This window comes from Oreochromis niloticus, linkage group LG5, assembly GCF_001858045.2.
Source record: "Oreochromis niloticus isolate F11D_XX linkage group LG5, O_niloticus_UMD_NMBU, whole genome shotgun sequence".
Lineage (NCBI taxonomy): Eukaryota > Metazoa > Chordata > Actinopteri > Cichliformes > Cichlidae > Oreochromis > Oreochromis niloticus.
The window spans coordinates 30,049,255-30,063,397 of NC_031970.2; the positions used below are offsets into that span (position 1 = coordinate 30,049,255).

At 40.4% G+C, this 14,143-nt stretch overlaps 1 protein-coding gene and 1 long non-coding RNA gene across 2 annotated transcripts; one reads left to right on the forward strand and one right to left on the reverse strand.

Annotated features, from left to right (window-relative positions):
* Positions 1–837: 837 nt before the first annotated feature.
* Positions 838–10,378, forward strand: itih3a.1 (inter-alpha-trypsin inhibitor heavy chain 3a, tandem duplicate 1). Its single transcript, XM_019358679.2, has 22 exons — positions 838–1,022; positions 1,228–1,257; positions 1,509–1,532; positions 1,673–1,827; positions 1,980–2,084; positions 2,183–2,345; positions 2,867–2,977; positions 3,096–3,224; positions 3,328–3,441; positions 3,524–3,692; positions 3,803–3,928; positions 4,041–4,222; positions 6,247–6,432; positions 6,553–6,692; positions 6,865–7,025; positions 7,847–7,873; positions 7,966–8,028; positions 8,474–8,587; positions 8,774–8,975; positions 9,353–9,525; positions 9,768–9,879; positions 9,998–10,378. The coding sequence occupies exons 1-22, from the start codon at positions 909–911 to the stop codon at positions 10,134–10,136; spliced, it is 2,739 nt and encodes a 912-aa protein (XP_019214224.1). The 5' UTR covers positions 838–908; the 3' UTR covers positions 10,137–10,378.
* On the reverse strand, positions 10,111–11,394 carry LOC112846965 (uncharacterized). Its single transcript, XR_003220199.1, has 2 exons — positions 10,455–11,394; positions 10,111–10,420 (listed from the first exon to the last, which is right to left on the reverse strand). It is a non-coding gene; the product is annotated as an uncharacterized LOC112846965 (long non-coding RNA).
* Positions 11,395–14,143: the final 2,749 nt, after the last annotated feature.

Consider the following 14,143-nt stretch of genomic DNA (forward strand, 5'->3'; position numbering starts at 1 on the left):
AATAGTTGTTTGCCAAAATTGCAACACAACAAATAAGCAGACAAAAATCTAGTTTGCTGTCTGTGGAGATTATGTCTACTTATGTTTCTGGGCTTAATGACAAACACATCTTTACATAAATGCTGATGATGAGAAATGATAAAAAGCCTCTTGTAGTTTCTGACAGGTCTTCACTTTTTAATTCCAAGAGCATAAAAAGACTGTAGACCAATATTAAAAATATCAGTCTCCTATATCACCGCCCTACACTTACTTTAGAAATATGTATTTGATCCCTTCCAACCCAGTCTGAATATTGGCTTCCTCAGTCTGGAGCTTTATGACAGATAACCCAAACAACAGTAAACCATTATGATGTGGGGCTGTTTTTTTGCTATGGATACAGGACGATATCATGGCACTGAAGAGCCAATGGACAAGTAAAGTCCCACACAAGTACTTCCTTCCTTCAGCCAAAACAATGAAGATGGGATGTGGAAGATCTTGGAGTGGCCTAGCCAGTCTCCAGACCTCAGGCCTGTAAAAAATAAAGTTTGGACGAACATGCAGTCAGCTGAGACTGAAGAAGTCACTTGGATGAGTAACGAAACGTTTCCCCACTGAAAACATTACGTCCAGATGAACAGAATCAACTTTTTCGGATTACTTTCTTGATCTTGAAACGATGGGTGTCAATTTTATTGTCACTTTGCTAAGTGTTTAAATAAGTGTCGATTGGACTCACTCTCCCAAATTTCCACAAGCTAGCAAATATTATCTTTGTGGTTCACAGTACTCACAGCTTCCTGGACATTGAGCTCAGGGCAGTTGACCAATATAAGAAAACACACACATACGTGTCCCTCCCACAGGGCACTGAGAGTTTTGCTCTGCACTGAAGTCAGCCAGTGTTCAGTCAGAGTTTGGTCATGTCTGGACTGTTGGGTGTTCGCCTGCTGCTGCTGTGGGGCTGCGCCTGCCTCTGGCTGAGCAGCTCAGCCTCGGGAGCTCTGGTCATCTTCAGGCACAATGAAGCCATACAGGTAACGTCAAACATTCTTGTGATATGAAATTGAAATAACTTTGTGGCATGATTTTGACAGCACTGACCTCAGAAAAGTAGTCCTATGATTTTCTTTTTTTTTAAACCCAAAACCCTTAAACACAAACTGTGTCTGAGTTTTTTGTAAGCTTTTTCTTACAACTTACTTCATGTAATCTCTGTAATATCCTGTGTGTGTATTTCAGGAAAGAAGAGGCGCTGCCAGATCACTGCAGGTACTTGGCAAATTATTCACACATAGTCTCTTTGTCTTAGTGAAAACAGCTCATTAGTTTTTAATCACTGCTAAACATCAGTTTCTGATACTGCGTCATAACAGCTCAACTTCAACATAACACAAATCACACTATATTTAAAGATATATCTGCTGGTAAACCAATAACAATATAAATATGCAGTGGAAATTAAGAGCTTAGTGCAGCCTTATAATTTTTTAATGTAAATCAACCCCTTTTTTTTCCAACAGAAAAGAAGTACAAATGAAGTAATGGTAAGAAATGTATCCATTCATATTCCTGGTGATGATAATGGTGATGAGAGATAATTGATTTAATTCAGATTAAAAAATCAGATTCATAGAGAGAAACCCATTTTTATCTTCTTACATTTCCTTCTGTCTCTCTGTCTCAGGTGGAGGTGTACAGTGTGACAGTGGACTGCACTGTGACCTCTCGTTTTGCCCACACTGTCATGACCTCCAAGGCGTTCAACAAAGCAAACTCGTCACAGGAAATCTTTTTTGAAGTGGAGCTGCCCAAGACTGCTTTCATCACAAACTTCAGCATGTTAGTCTGTTTCCTCTCTAATCGTTCTAACTGTTTTTATAGGACAGTCCTTCATTTCACAGCTGTGCTCCAAAGCTGAATTTGTCACTATCATGGTGTCAATTTATGTGCTTTACATCCCTCATGTCTATCTCCATCTTTGTGCCTCACAGGGAAATCGAGGGTCAGGTGTATGTGGGAGAGGTGAAGGAGAAAGAGAAAGCTAAGAAACAGTACGAGAAGGCTGTTTCCTCTGGACAGACTGCTGGACTCGTCAAGTGAGTCGTCCAGATGAACCATAAACACAGATGGTGTAAATTCACTGGAGCAGCTGTCAGATGTCTCTGTGCTGTTTTCTTGTTGTTGTTTTTCCCAGGGCTTCTGGAAGAAAGATGGAGAAGTTTTCAGTCTCTGTCAATATTGCAGCTGAAAGCAACGTGACCTTTGTCCTGACATATGAGGAGCTCCTTCAGAGGAAACTGGGCCGATATGAGCTTTTGACCAGAGTCAAACCCAAAACACTGGTTCAGGACTTTCAGGTGAATCCATGTTTGATTAGATTTTCTATTCCTTGTATCTGGCTGTAGTGCTTTCAGTGGGAGAAACATTTTGTCACTCATCAAAAAGTATCTTTGCACAATAACTGAAATTAGCCCACTGAATGAACAATGGGCTGTGAGGTCATTCACTGATCAGTGATCAATGGTCTTTGATAAGTGGTTGCTGATCAATGGTCATGACAATTTGCATATTAATGATCAAGGAACTGACCTCACAGCCCGTTGTTCATTCAGTGGGCTACTTTCAGTTATTGTGCAAAGGTACTGTTTATAAGGTTGGACAAACATGCAGTCAGCTGAGACTGAAGAAGTGACTTGGATGAGTGACAAAATGTTTCTTGCACTGAAAACAGTACATCCAGATGAAGAGAATCAACTTTTTGGGATTTCCTTACCTGGATGATTCAGCATGCATTAAGACATTTTAACCCTCTTAGGTTGATTTCCTGATTTACATTAGAAATGATCTCCTCTCTCTATGTTTGCCTTTGTGGAAACAGATTGTGACAAACATCTATGAGCCTCAGGGCATTTCTTATGTTGACGCCCATGCAACCTTCCTCTCGAATGAGCTGCTCCCTCTGGTGGAGAAAACTGTCACAGACAGAAAGGTACCTTCATACAATTGATGATCATCTATAATGAACTTTCTGATTATTGCGCTGCATTTTATTGCATGGTTGAATCTCAGTTGGGATCATAATTGTGTATGTATTATTCCCTTTTTAGGCGCATATTTCCTTCTCACCAACCATGGAGCAGCAGAGGAAGTGTCCAGGTTGTGATGGAACACTTATTGATGGAGATTTTATTGTCAGCTATGATGTGAAGCGAGAGAAGAACCTTGGGGACATACAGGTCAGTGAAAGCTCCAAGTGCTGAAGAAGATCAAATTGAAAAAGTGATTTATTACACTGTTGTTTTAAAATTCATTACTTTTTGGAATGTGTCTCTTCTTCAGATTGTAAATGGATACTTTGTGCACTTCTTTGCTCCTGAATTACCCAAACTCCCAAAGAATGTGGTCTTTGTGATTGATACAAGTTCATCAATGAGAGGAAGAAAGATGGAGCAGGTAAGAAGTTGTTCTGACCCCTGATGTGCTTCTAATATGTCAAAGTTCACGTGGACACACATCATTCTCTGACTCTTTGTAGACAAGAGACGCTATGCTGGCCATTCTTCAACAAGTCCATGAAGACGACCACTTTGCCATCGTCAGGTTTGATACTGTTATTGAAACCTGGAAGGATTCACTTACCAAAGCAACAAAGGAAAACATAACTGAAGCCATGGATTACATCAGAAGATTATATAGCAGAGGGTGTAAGAAATACAAAAAAACAAGCAAACAAAACAAAAAAACCAAACAACTAACAGCACAAAAACATTAATAGTTTATGCATTTTAAAACATGAATTGTGTTTTCCTTTTAGGGACCAATATTAATGATGCAGTGTTGACCGCTGTAAACATGCTGGTCAAAGACAGACAGATGGAGAGGCTACCAGAGAGAAGTGCAGATATGATTATATTACTGACTGATGGAATGCCAAGTGTGGGTAAGTATGTAGAGTGCAAACATACTGTAGGACAGATTATGTTTGTTCAGCATTTAACATTACATTGCATTTAGCATTTTTATCTTTGTGTGTTGCATGCATGCATTTGTAGGAGTGAGCAACATTGGTAAGATCCAGGAGAATGTGCTTACAGCTATTGGGGGAAACATGTCTCTGTACTGTCTTGGATTTGGAAATGATGTGGATTATTCCTTCCTGGATGTGATGAGCAGACAAAACAAAGGCCTGGCTCGCAGAATCTTTGAAGCTTCAGATGCTGTTGCTCAGCTCCAGGTGCGAGTTCCTCTTCCACACTAATCTGTGTAGCTTCCTTATTTAGAAACCTTTAGATAATAATAATAATTTGTTTCTTCATTAAAAGGTTGAGTGTGTTTCATCTGAAAACAAATATATCTATGCAAACACCTCTCCTCTCCTGCGGTGCACTTTGCTCTACCCCCTTCTCCTCTTAGGTGTCCCATTCAGATAATATATACAGCCCACAACAGCCCACAACAACCCAGACAGTTTGAATTCATTTGAAAGCCTGACTCTTAGCCAACACAATGCAGAGCAGCTACCTAAACTCTACTCTCACAGAGGTTGAGAGTAGAGTTTGGTCCCCTGCACCCTGTTTCTGGCTCCCCTGCAGTGTTGGGCAAGTTACTTTCAAAAAGTAATTAGTTATAGTTACTAGTTACTTCTTCAAAAGTAACTGAGTTACTAACTGAGTTACAATATTATAGAAGTAACTAATTGCTGGGAAAAGTAACTATTGTGTAACTTTGAAAAAAAATGTCTAACCCCTTGGGTCGAGGGTATAATTGTTGTTATTTTACCTCTACAGTTCACCTTTAAAAATTATTTATCTTGCCTTGTTTGGTATCATTCTTTTCAGCACAAATTATTTGTGCCACTCCAAAGAATAATCATATCCACTATAAGATAAAGGAGCACATCACAAGCCTGATACATGCAGGCATGACAGCAGGAGATGTATCACTCCTATTTTCCACCTGGAGACAGCGTTTACACTGCAGTCTGCCTTTGGTGGCTTTTTGGCAGCAACTATGACATTCACCAGTCGCCTCATTGTTCTGACACACAAAACAAAACTATTGACTACACTACAGTATTTTTTTTCTTATCATGACTTTTATCATTTTTTAATCCTGACTCTGGTTTTACTTGGCCTATCAACACAATTTATATAGCATTATAGCATTATATAAGATGCTATATGGTGTATAGCATCTTGTTTCTATGTCATCTTAAACTACTGCTCTGGGCAACGGCCCATGTCGCCCATATCAAAAACCGCCACTGACTGCTCCCCTGAAAATAGCCTCCAATCAGAAGTACCTCACACCCCATTATAACTCAAAACGAGTTTGTTGCTTTTGAAAGAAGCTTTGGGTTTCATATGTACTGCACTGGAATGATTTAAATTAAGTCTATCTAAAAGACTCTAATTTGGCCATGTAAATGGGGAATCCTCTTCACAAAGATTAATTATGGAGTTCCACAGGGTTCTGTGCTCGGACCATTTCTGTTTACATTATACATGCTTCCCTTAGGCAGTAAAATAAGAAGGCATAGCATACATTTTCAGTTCTATGCAGATGATAGCAAGCTTTATCTATTAGTGAAGCCAGATAACACACACTAATTACTTCAGCTGCAGAAAAAAACCTAAACCCATAGTTGTTTTTGACCAGGATATGTCCTTAAATGTGCATATTCAACAAACATGTAGGACTGTTTTCTTGCATCTTCGCAATATCTCTGAAATTACAACTATCGTGTTTCAGAATGATGTTGAAAAACGAGTTCATGGATTTCTAACTTCTAAAAAATCTCACTAAAAGCCTTCAGTTAATCCAAAATGTTGCACTGAGAGTACTGACTAAAAACAGAGAATGTATTTCTCCCATACTGGCTTTTCTTTATTGGCTCCCTGTTGCATCCCAAATCAAATTCAATCTTCACATACAAGGTGTTAAATACTCAGGTCCCACCTTCTCTTAAAGAGCATAAAAGAAGTAATGTAGCACCTCAACAGCACTTTGCTCTCTTACTTGTGGTTCCCAGGTTATTTAAAAGTAGAGTGGGAGGCAAAACCTTCAGTTTTCAGGCTTCTCTTCTGTGGGTTCGATTTCAGGAGCCAGACAGACATTGTCATGATTTCTTAGATTTTCATTTAAAGCACTGCAGTTATGTCCTATTCCTATGAATTATATGCTGTCACTATTTCATGCTGAGTTTACAATAGAAAATTGGAACATGCAAATGTGATAAAGTGTGTGTATTTATTTCAGGGTTTCTACGACGAAGTGGCCAGCCCTCTACTTTTAGAGGTGGACATGCATTATCCTGACAATGCAGTGGATTCTCTGACCACCAGCCACTTTAGCCAGTTGTTTAATGGCACAGAGATTGTTGTGGCTGGTCATTTAATGGACAACGACCTTGACAACTTCTTGGTGGAAGTGGTTGGACAGGGGGTGAGGAAAAAAGGAAAAACAAAAGAAATGGCAGAAACATTGAGATATTGAGTAGATATAGCCTATATTTATTTGTTTTACTCTGATTTATATGGATTTTATCTTTTGTTTCCCCTGTAGCTCGAAGAAGACTTCAGAGTCCAGGGTCAGGTCAGTGCCGCAGACTGGGATGTTTTTTACCCAGACGAGGAGTACATCTTTGGAGATTTTACTGAGCGGTTGTGGGCCTACCTCACTATCCAGCAGTTACTGGAGAAGAGGTCAGTTTAAATCAGTTCAGTTCGATTGCTAAGGCACATTGTTCTCATAAGAAATATGGTATGATATATAGTCCTTGATGACACTTGTTCTTTTACCAGGACGCTCATTTTAATGATTTGATGTTCTTTTATAGATTTCCCTGTAGTAATACATATATTTTCCTTCTGGCAGCAAGAGCGGTACACCAGATGAGAAAGCCAACACAACAGCCAAGGCCCTGGATATGTCCCTGCAGTACAGCTTTGTCACCCCTCTCACATCCATGGTTGTTACCAAGCCCGAAACCGAAGACTCAACAAGCAGCCCTCTTATTGCTGACAAGCTGACTGAAGGTACCTGGAGAAAACAGAGTTTAAAAATGTAAAACACTGGACTGGTTGTATGTCTGTGAAGGTTCTCAGTCATCCAGGTCATCGTAGTCTAAGGAGCTTGGAAAGAAAAGCGTCTGGACTTCTTTAAGTTGCTTGAAGACGTTTCACCTCTCATCCGAGAAGCTTCTTCAGTTCTAAGGGTCAATGGTGGAGAGTCCCAGATTTAAACCCAGTGGGAGAAGCCATTTACGTCCACTGTGAGCGACCATCTTTGAACAGAGGTGGTGGTTTATGACACCAACTGTCTGCCATCTATAATCCAGTTTTGAGATCCCTTCCCAGACGCCTTAACGCCCACTCACATCCTGGGCCATCTGACCTCAGGAATTCACATGATAGGGTGGGGCCAGGTTTCACAACGAGCTCACCCGAAACCCTGGCTGATTGGGACCCACACCCGCTTTCACACCTTGGCTCATGTGATTAGGTAGAGGATCATCAGGGGGTCCTTTTGTCCCTATTTGGGACTCTCCACCATTGACCCTTAGAACTGAAGAAGCTTCTCGGATGAGAGGTGAAACGTCTTCAAGCACATGTACCTTGTGTGTGTGTGTGTGTGTGTGTGTGTGTGTGTGTGTGTGTGTGTGTGTGTGTGTCAAGTGTCACTTTGAAATGGCTGCAGTCAAGCTTTACCACAAAAGCAAAGCATGGCTGCAGCTCATTCATAAAGAGAACTGGTGACTGAGTTTACATTTTCCACATATTATTCCTCTTTAGTGAAGTATACCAGCAGAAGCTGGAGCTCCAGTTTAAAACAGTTATCTGTCTGTTTTTTCTTACAGAGCAAAGACAGCAGGCTGAAAAAATGGGTAAGTGATTTTTTTTTTTACGATAAATCACAAAAAAGATTTATGGGATACAGTCAATTTGTTGATTTGTATTTTATTCTCCCTGTTCAAAGGATATAATTATATACCCGCGCAGTCGTATCCACAGCATTACCAGCCACGACCCACATATTTTGGTAAGTACATCATATACAGTTCAGATAGGATAGATTGTGCTCCAGGTATGATGTCTGACTTTGCTGATATTGCCATTTCCCAAAGATATTCATACATATAATTGTATTTTTGAAACCCTGACAAGCCTCCCCCTGCTGGCCATAAGAGTGACAGCAGATTTAAGATATCTCCATTTGCTTCTCTTTTTGGACCCAGAAACTATCTCCATCTTTAATATAGAGCCTGTGATGGACAGATTTGTTTTTCTCAAAACAGTATCAGTGTTTCAAAACACTGACAACAACACTTAAGATTATGTAGCTGGAACTAAAATGAAGTAGATGGATGTGGTTCCACCCATGAGTGTGGACTTCTCATGGGTGGAACGTCATGAACGTCATGTTGCTTGTGTGTTTTTCTGCAATATGTATTTATTCCTGTCACTGTATTCTGGGGCCCCTGCAGTGGATGGAGATCCTCACTTCATGATAGAGCTACCAGACCGAGGTGATGCTTTGTGTTTCAACATCAATGACAAACCAGGAACCATTTTCAACCTGGTCAGAGACTCAAATTCAGGTCAGACCCGTGTACACAAATGTCTTAAGACTTAGGAAATGCAGTCTTAGTGTCGTCCTTGTTCTTTTTCTAATTTTATAGCTCCAAACTTGTACTGATATTTTTTCCTCAGTTTACACATGAGTTATGCAATATGTGCCAGAAAGTCCGGACATCATGTGACTGACTGGATCCCACTGTCTCCAGGTATTTTGGTGAATGGTGAGATTATTGGAGACAAGAAAACTCCCCCTGATGGGAAAATAAACACCTATTTTTGGCGTTTTGGCATTGTCCACCAGACCCTTGGGGTCAGGCTAGAGGTGAGCACTGAGGACATCTCGCTGTTCCAGGACGGCAAATGGGTCAAACTGCTTTGGTCTGACGCGGCCTCCATTAAAGGATCCAAGTGAGTGATTACATTGTTAAAGTCACAGCAACCAACCCCCCCATATAAAACATCTTGTGTCAGGTAACCTCAATATGCCACATTACAGGTGAGGCAAGGTCTCACAGTGGTTTCTCTCAACAGGTCTGGTGGTAATGATCCACGGCCTTTTTCACACTTTGGCTCATGTGATTATGTGCATGATTAATCATGAGCCAACGATCACCTCCTAAGGCACAGCCCTCACTGTGGTTTAAATACCTGGGACTCTCCATCTTTTGGTTTTTGAATCAAAGACGTTTCTTAGATGTGAGATGAAACGTCTCCATGAAACTTAAAGAAGTCAGGCTGCCTTCTTTTCAAGCTCTTATGATTGATTTTTATTCTTTCTCCTACAGTGTGGATCTTCTTGTGACCAAGGATCGCAGCCTAACAGTAACACTAAGAGATTCAGTTAAGTTTGTGATTTTGCTTCACAAAGTGTGGAAGAAGCACCCGTACCACCGGGACTACTTGGGTTTCTACACCCTGGACAGTCACCTCCTGTCCCCTGGTGTTCATGGCCTGCTAGGTACAACATGACACATTTCTTCTCTAAATTTGTGGTTTATCACTGATATTTTTAAGATATTTCTATGTTAATGCAATTATTAATAAATAATATTTAACAACAATATGGGACCAATAATCTCTTGTGTGAGCAAAACAAATACAGCAAAACTCAAAATATTTAGGTATAATTTAAAATTACCTTTGTTAGAAAGGGTCCAAATTCAAATATTTTTATAATTTAAATGGTTTACCATCCTCCAGGTCAGTTCTATCATGGGATTAACTATGAGGTGGCAGACTTGCATCCAGGAAAAGTCCCAGAGAAACCAGATGCCACCATGTACGTGAAAGGACAGGAGCTCAATGTAACCAGGTACACTAAAGACTTCAGTCTGGAAGTGTTTGCATGCAAAATGAATTTTAAATGTGTTGTTGCTGTGTCTGTGCTCTCGCAGTGTGAATTTTCTAAATGAAACATCTCTCTGTCACAGAGGCTGGCAGAGGGATTTCAGGGGCGATGTGAAGAACGGAGAAAATGTTCCGTGCTGGTTCATTCACAATAATGGGACTGGCCTCATTGACGGACATGTGACAGACTACATTGTTTCCGGCCTTTTTAAATCTGTTTAAGAAGAGGCCACACAGCCGCACCAGCTGCTGAAATCATCACAATGCAATTCGTTTAAATAAATATTCAAATCCGCAGACACTTACAGCACCAATAACCAGCAACCAACACAAGACAGCTTTCATTCATAGTGCTGTATACATAATAAACTTAACAGTGTCAAGTACTTGGAGACTGTCTCAGTGTTTCCTTGCATTAAAATATGTGCAAAACAGTCATTAAAGATGTGCTCAAGATTGGCCAATATGTGTCCCTTTTTCATGGTTTCAAACACTGTTCGTGTTTCCTCCTATTTACTGGAAAATGTATTTAACTTTGACACTTTCAAAACAGGGATGGGCAATTAATTTTCCCAACGGGGTACATGAGAAACTGGGACTGCTGTTGAGGGCCGCAGTTCTCTTTATAACTGTAATCTCAGCTACTGGTAAAAGTGGGTGTTATAAGTGGGCAATGAAAATGTGAAACAGGCATCGTAAACATGCCAACATTTTGTTTCTATCTAATCCATATTTCTCAAAACGATGCTGAAGAAAATTTTAAAAACATATATTTAAAAATCTAGTGTGTTTTGGGCTTGAAGAAGCGCATTACAGTCAGGCGAGAGTCAGTGAGAGAAGATGTGTGCCTGGATTTGATTTTTTATTTAAGGATGTTTGTTCACACACACTGCCCTCCACGATGTTTGGAACAAAGAAACATTTTTTGCAATTTTGCCTAAGTACACTGTTTAAGGATTACATCTAGTTTTTATACATAGTCCCCAAGTCTGAGAAGATCAAAATTAATGAAAAAACGTTTACATCAATTTAAATGTGAATGTAAAAAAATGTAATATTTGATTAAACCATGGACATCACTAAATGTTGTGCTTCCTCCCTTAAGATGCTCTGCTAGGCCTTTACTGTTGCCACCTACAGTTGCTGCTTGTTTGTGGGTCTCTCTGCATTATGGTTTGTATTTAACATTGGGTGGACTTGAGATCAGGTGACTGACTTGGCCATTGAAGAATGTACAATTTCTTTAGAAAGTCAGGTGTGGTTACTTTTGCAGTCACATCATCAATAAACACTAGTGGCCTGGTTCCACTGGCAGCCATGCATGCCCATGTTATAATGCGGCCTTCACCATGTCCACCACTCAGGTACAAGTTACTTTTGGCATGATAAAAAGTAGAAAAGCAGAGTATGAATAAAAGTGTCACAAAAAATGTGGAGAAATGTATGGGTTTTTTTTGTCACGACTTCTTCTGAAAGTCCCATTAAGAAATAATCATTATAGTGTTCTGTTGCAGAGTGTAGCAACTCTGATTAAACACCAAGCTAAACCTTTGTCAATGAATACAAAGGATTAGCTTGGTGTTTGTAGAGTTGACTTTTTACTCTCAGAATCTTCATTTGACAAGTGGTAAAAACTGTAGTTGAAAAGAAATACAAAATAGAAAAACTAATCTGATTTACATAAATGCTGCATTATGAAATAACTCAAAATATGATTTTGCATCTTTGTGTTAACTTGAGCAGCAGTAATGATCATCAAAGCAAATGCCTCTTTTTAACACGTACAAATCGACCTGTATGAACTACAAATAAAATGTAGTTTTTTTTTTTTTTAACAACTACTGTTATTTATGCTGTGTTAACATCTTTGTCATGAAATATATACACTTATGGCGTTGCCTGAACATTGTTTCAAAGATGGCTGTGGGTAAGCCTCAGAGCATAACCAGCATGTCACTCTCCCTCTCAGAGCAACCAGGAAGAGTCAAAAACAGAAAAATCAACCAATACAGGTAACCCAGCAGGAAGTGCGGTTATTGGCAAGTTGGCCTTCAAAATAAAGTCTTCTCATTTAACATTTTTTAACCTTTTCACTGTTCTTTATTACTTAAATGTATGTAAATGAATTATTTTAAAGCAAAAATAAAAGATAAATGACATAAATGCCTTTGAGGCATCACAAACATTTTTGGACCGGTATGAAGCTTCATCATCATAGTTTATTTATATACAGTGGCTTGCAAAAGTATTCGAGTATTTTCCACATTTTGTCACATTACAGCCACAAACATGAATCAATTTTATTGGAATTCCACGTGAAAGACCAATACAAAGTGGTGCACACATGAGAAGTGGAATGAAAATCATACATGATTCCAAACATTTTTTACAAATAAATAACTGAAAAGTGGGGTGTGCGTAATTATTCAGCCCCCTGAGTCAATACTTTGTAGAACCACCTTTTGCTGCAATTTCAGCTGCCAGTCTTTTAGGGTATGTCTCTACCAGCTTTGCACATCTAGAGACTGAAATCCTTGCCCATTCTTCTTTGCAAAACAGCTCCAGCTCAGTCAGATTAGATGGACAGTGTTTGTGAACAGCAGTTTTCAGATCTTGCCACAGATTCTCGATTGGATTTAGATCTGGACTTTGACTGGGCCATTCTAACACATGGATATGTTTTGTTTTAATCCATTCCATTGTTGCCCTGGCTTTATGTTTAAGGTCGTTGTCCTGCTGGAAGGTGAACCTCCGCCCCAGTCTCAAGTCTTTTGCAGACTCCAAGAGGTTTTCTTCCAAGATTGCCCTGTATTTGGCTCCATCCATCTTCCCATCAACTCTGACCAGCTTCCCTGTCCCTGCTGAAGAGAAGCACCCCCAGAGCATGATGCTGCCACCACCATATTTGACAGTGGGGATGGTGTGTTCAGAGTGATGTGCAGTGTTAGTTTTCCGCCACACATAGCGTTTTGCATTTTGGCCAAAAAGTTCCATTTTGGTCACATCTGAGCAGAGCACCTTCTTCCACATGTTTGCTGTGTCCCCCACATGGCTTGTGGCAAACTGCAAACAGGACTTCTTATGGTTTTCTGTTAACAATGGCTTTCTTCTTGCCACTCTTCCATAAAGGCCAACTTTGTGCAGTGCATGACTAATAGTTGTCCTATGGACAGATTCCCCCACCTGAGCTGTAGATCTCTGCAGCTCGTCCAGAGTCACCATGGGACTCTTGGCTGCATTTCTGATCAGCGCTCTCCTTGTTCGGCCTGTGAGTTTAGGTGGACGGCCTTGTCTTGGTAGGTTTACAGTTGTGCCATACTCCTTCCATTTCTGAATGATCGCTTGAACAGTGCTCCGTGGGATGTTCAAGGCTTGGGAAATCTTTTTGTAGCCTAAGCCTGCTTTAAATTTCTCAATAACTTTATCCCTGACCTGTCTGGTGTGTTCTTTGGACTTCATGGTGTTGTTGCTCCCAATATTCTCTTAGACAACCTCTGAGGCCTTCTTCTTCTTCTTCTTCTTTGTGTTTAACGGCGGTTGGCAACCAACGTAAAGGAGCATTACCGCCTCCTACTGTTCCGGAGTATGGGTCAGACAGTGAGATTACTATCTGTATCCAAAAAAACCAAAAAAAAACCCCCCAAAAACCCCCACCTTACACTCTTTCATAAACACCTATAACCTTCAGAAACCCCACCAGTTCCCTCACCTGTGCCCTACTACCCTCCAACACACTCTTCAGATTAAATTCCCCAATTCCCCGCTCCTTCAATCTATTCTGCAGAACTTTCCTCTCCACATCATAACCCTTGCACTGCAGTATTACATGCTCTACTGTCTCCTCCTCCTCCTGGCACACTCCACAAAGCCCCGTCTCATGTTCTCCTATCATCTGTAGTGTTTTATTTAATGCACAATGTCCCAGTCTAAGCCTGGCAGTGACCACCTCTTCTCTCCTATTACCCCTATACAACCTACACCCTGCCACCTCCTTCCTAAAATGATACAAGTGCCTGCCCTTACTCCCTGAATCCCACCGCTTCTGCCACTCCTGAACAACCTGCCTCCAAACAATACCTTTGGCTTCAGATCCGCTGCTTTTAATTTCCATCTCAGTCCTATTTTTAGTCAACGCTCCTTTTGCCAACCTATCCACCTTTTCATTTCCACTGATTCCTACATGAGCTGGCACCCAAAGAAAGTGAATATTGCCACCACAACACCTTATT

What these genes read in the sequence shown, in the direction of transcription:
- itih3a.1 (XM_019358679.2), top strand. Translation starts at nt 909, where the DNA reads ATGTCTGGACTGTTGGGTGTTCGCCTGCTGCTGCTGTGGGGCTGCGCC. An exon ending in CACTGGTTCAGGACTTTCAG is followed by an intron (nt 2,346 to 2,866) that starts GTGAATCCATGT and finishes TTGTGGAAACAG; the next exon opens with ATTGTGACAAACATCTATGA. An exon ending in TGGTGTTCATGGCCTGCTAG is followed by an intron (nt 9,526 to 9,767) that starts GTACAACATGAC and finishes ACCATCCTCCAG; the next exon opens with GTCAGTTCTATCATGGGATT.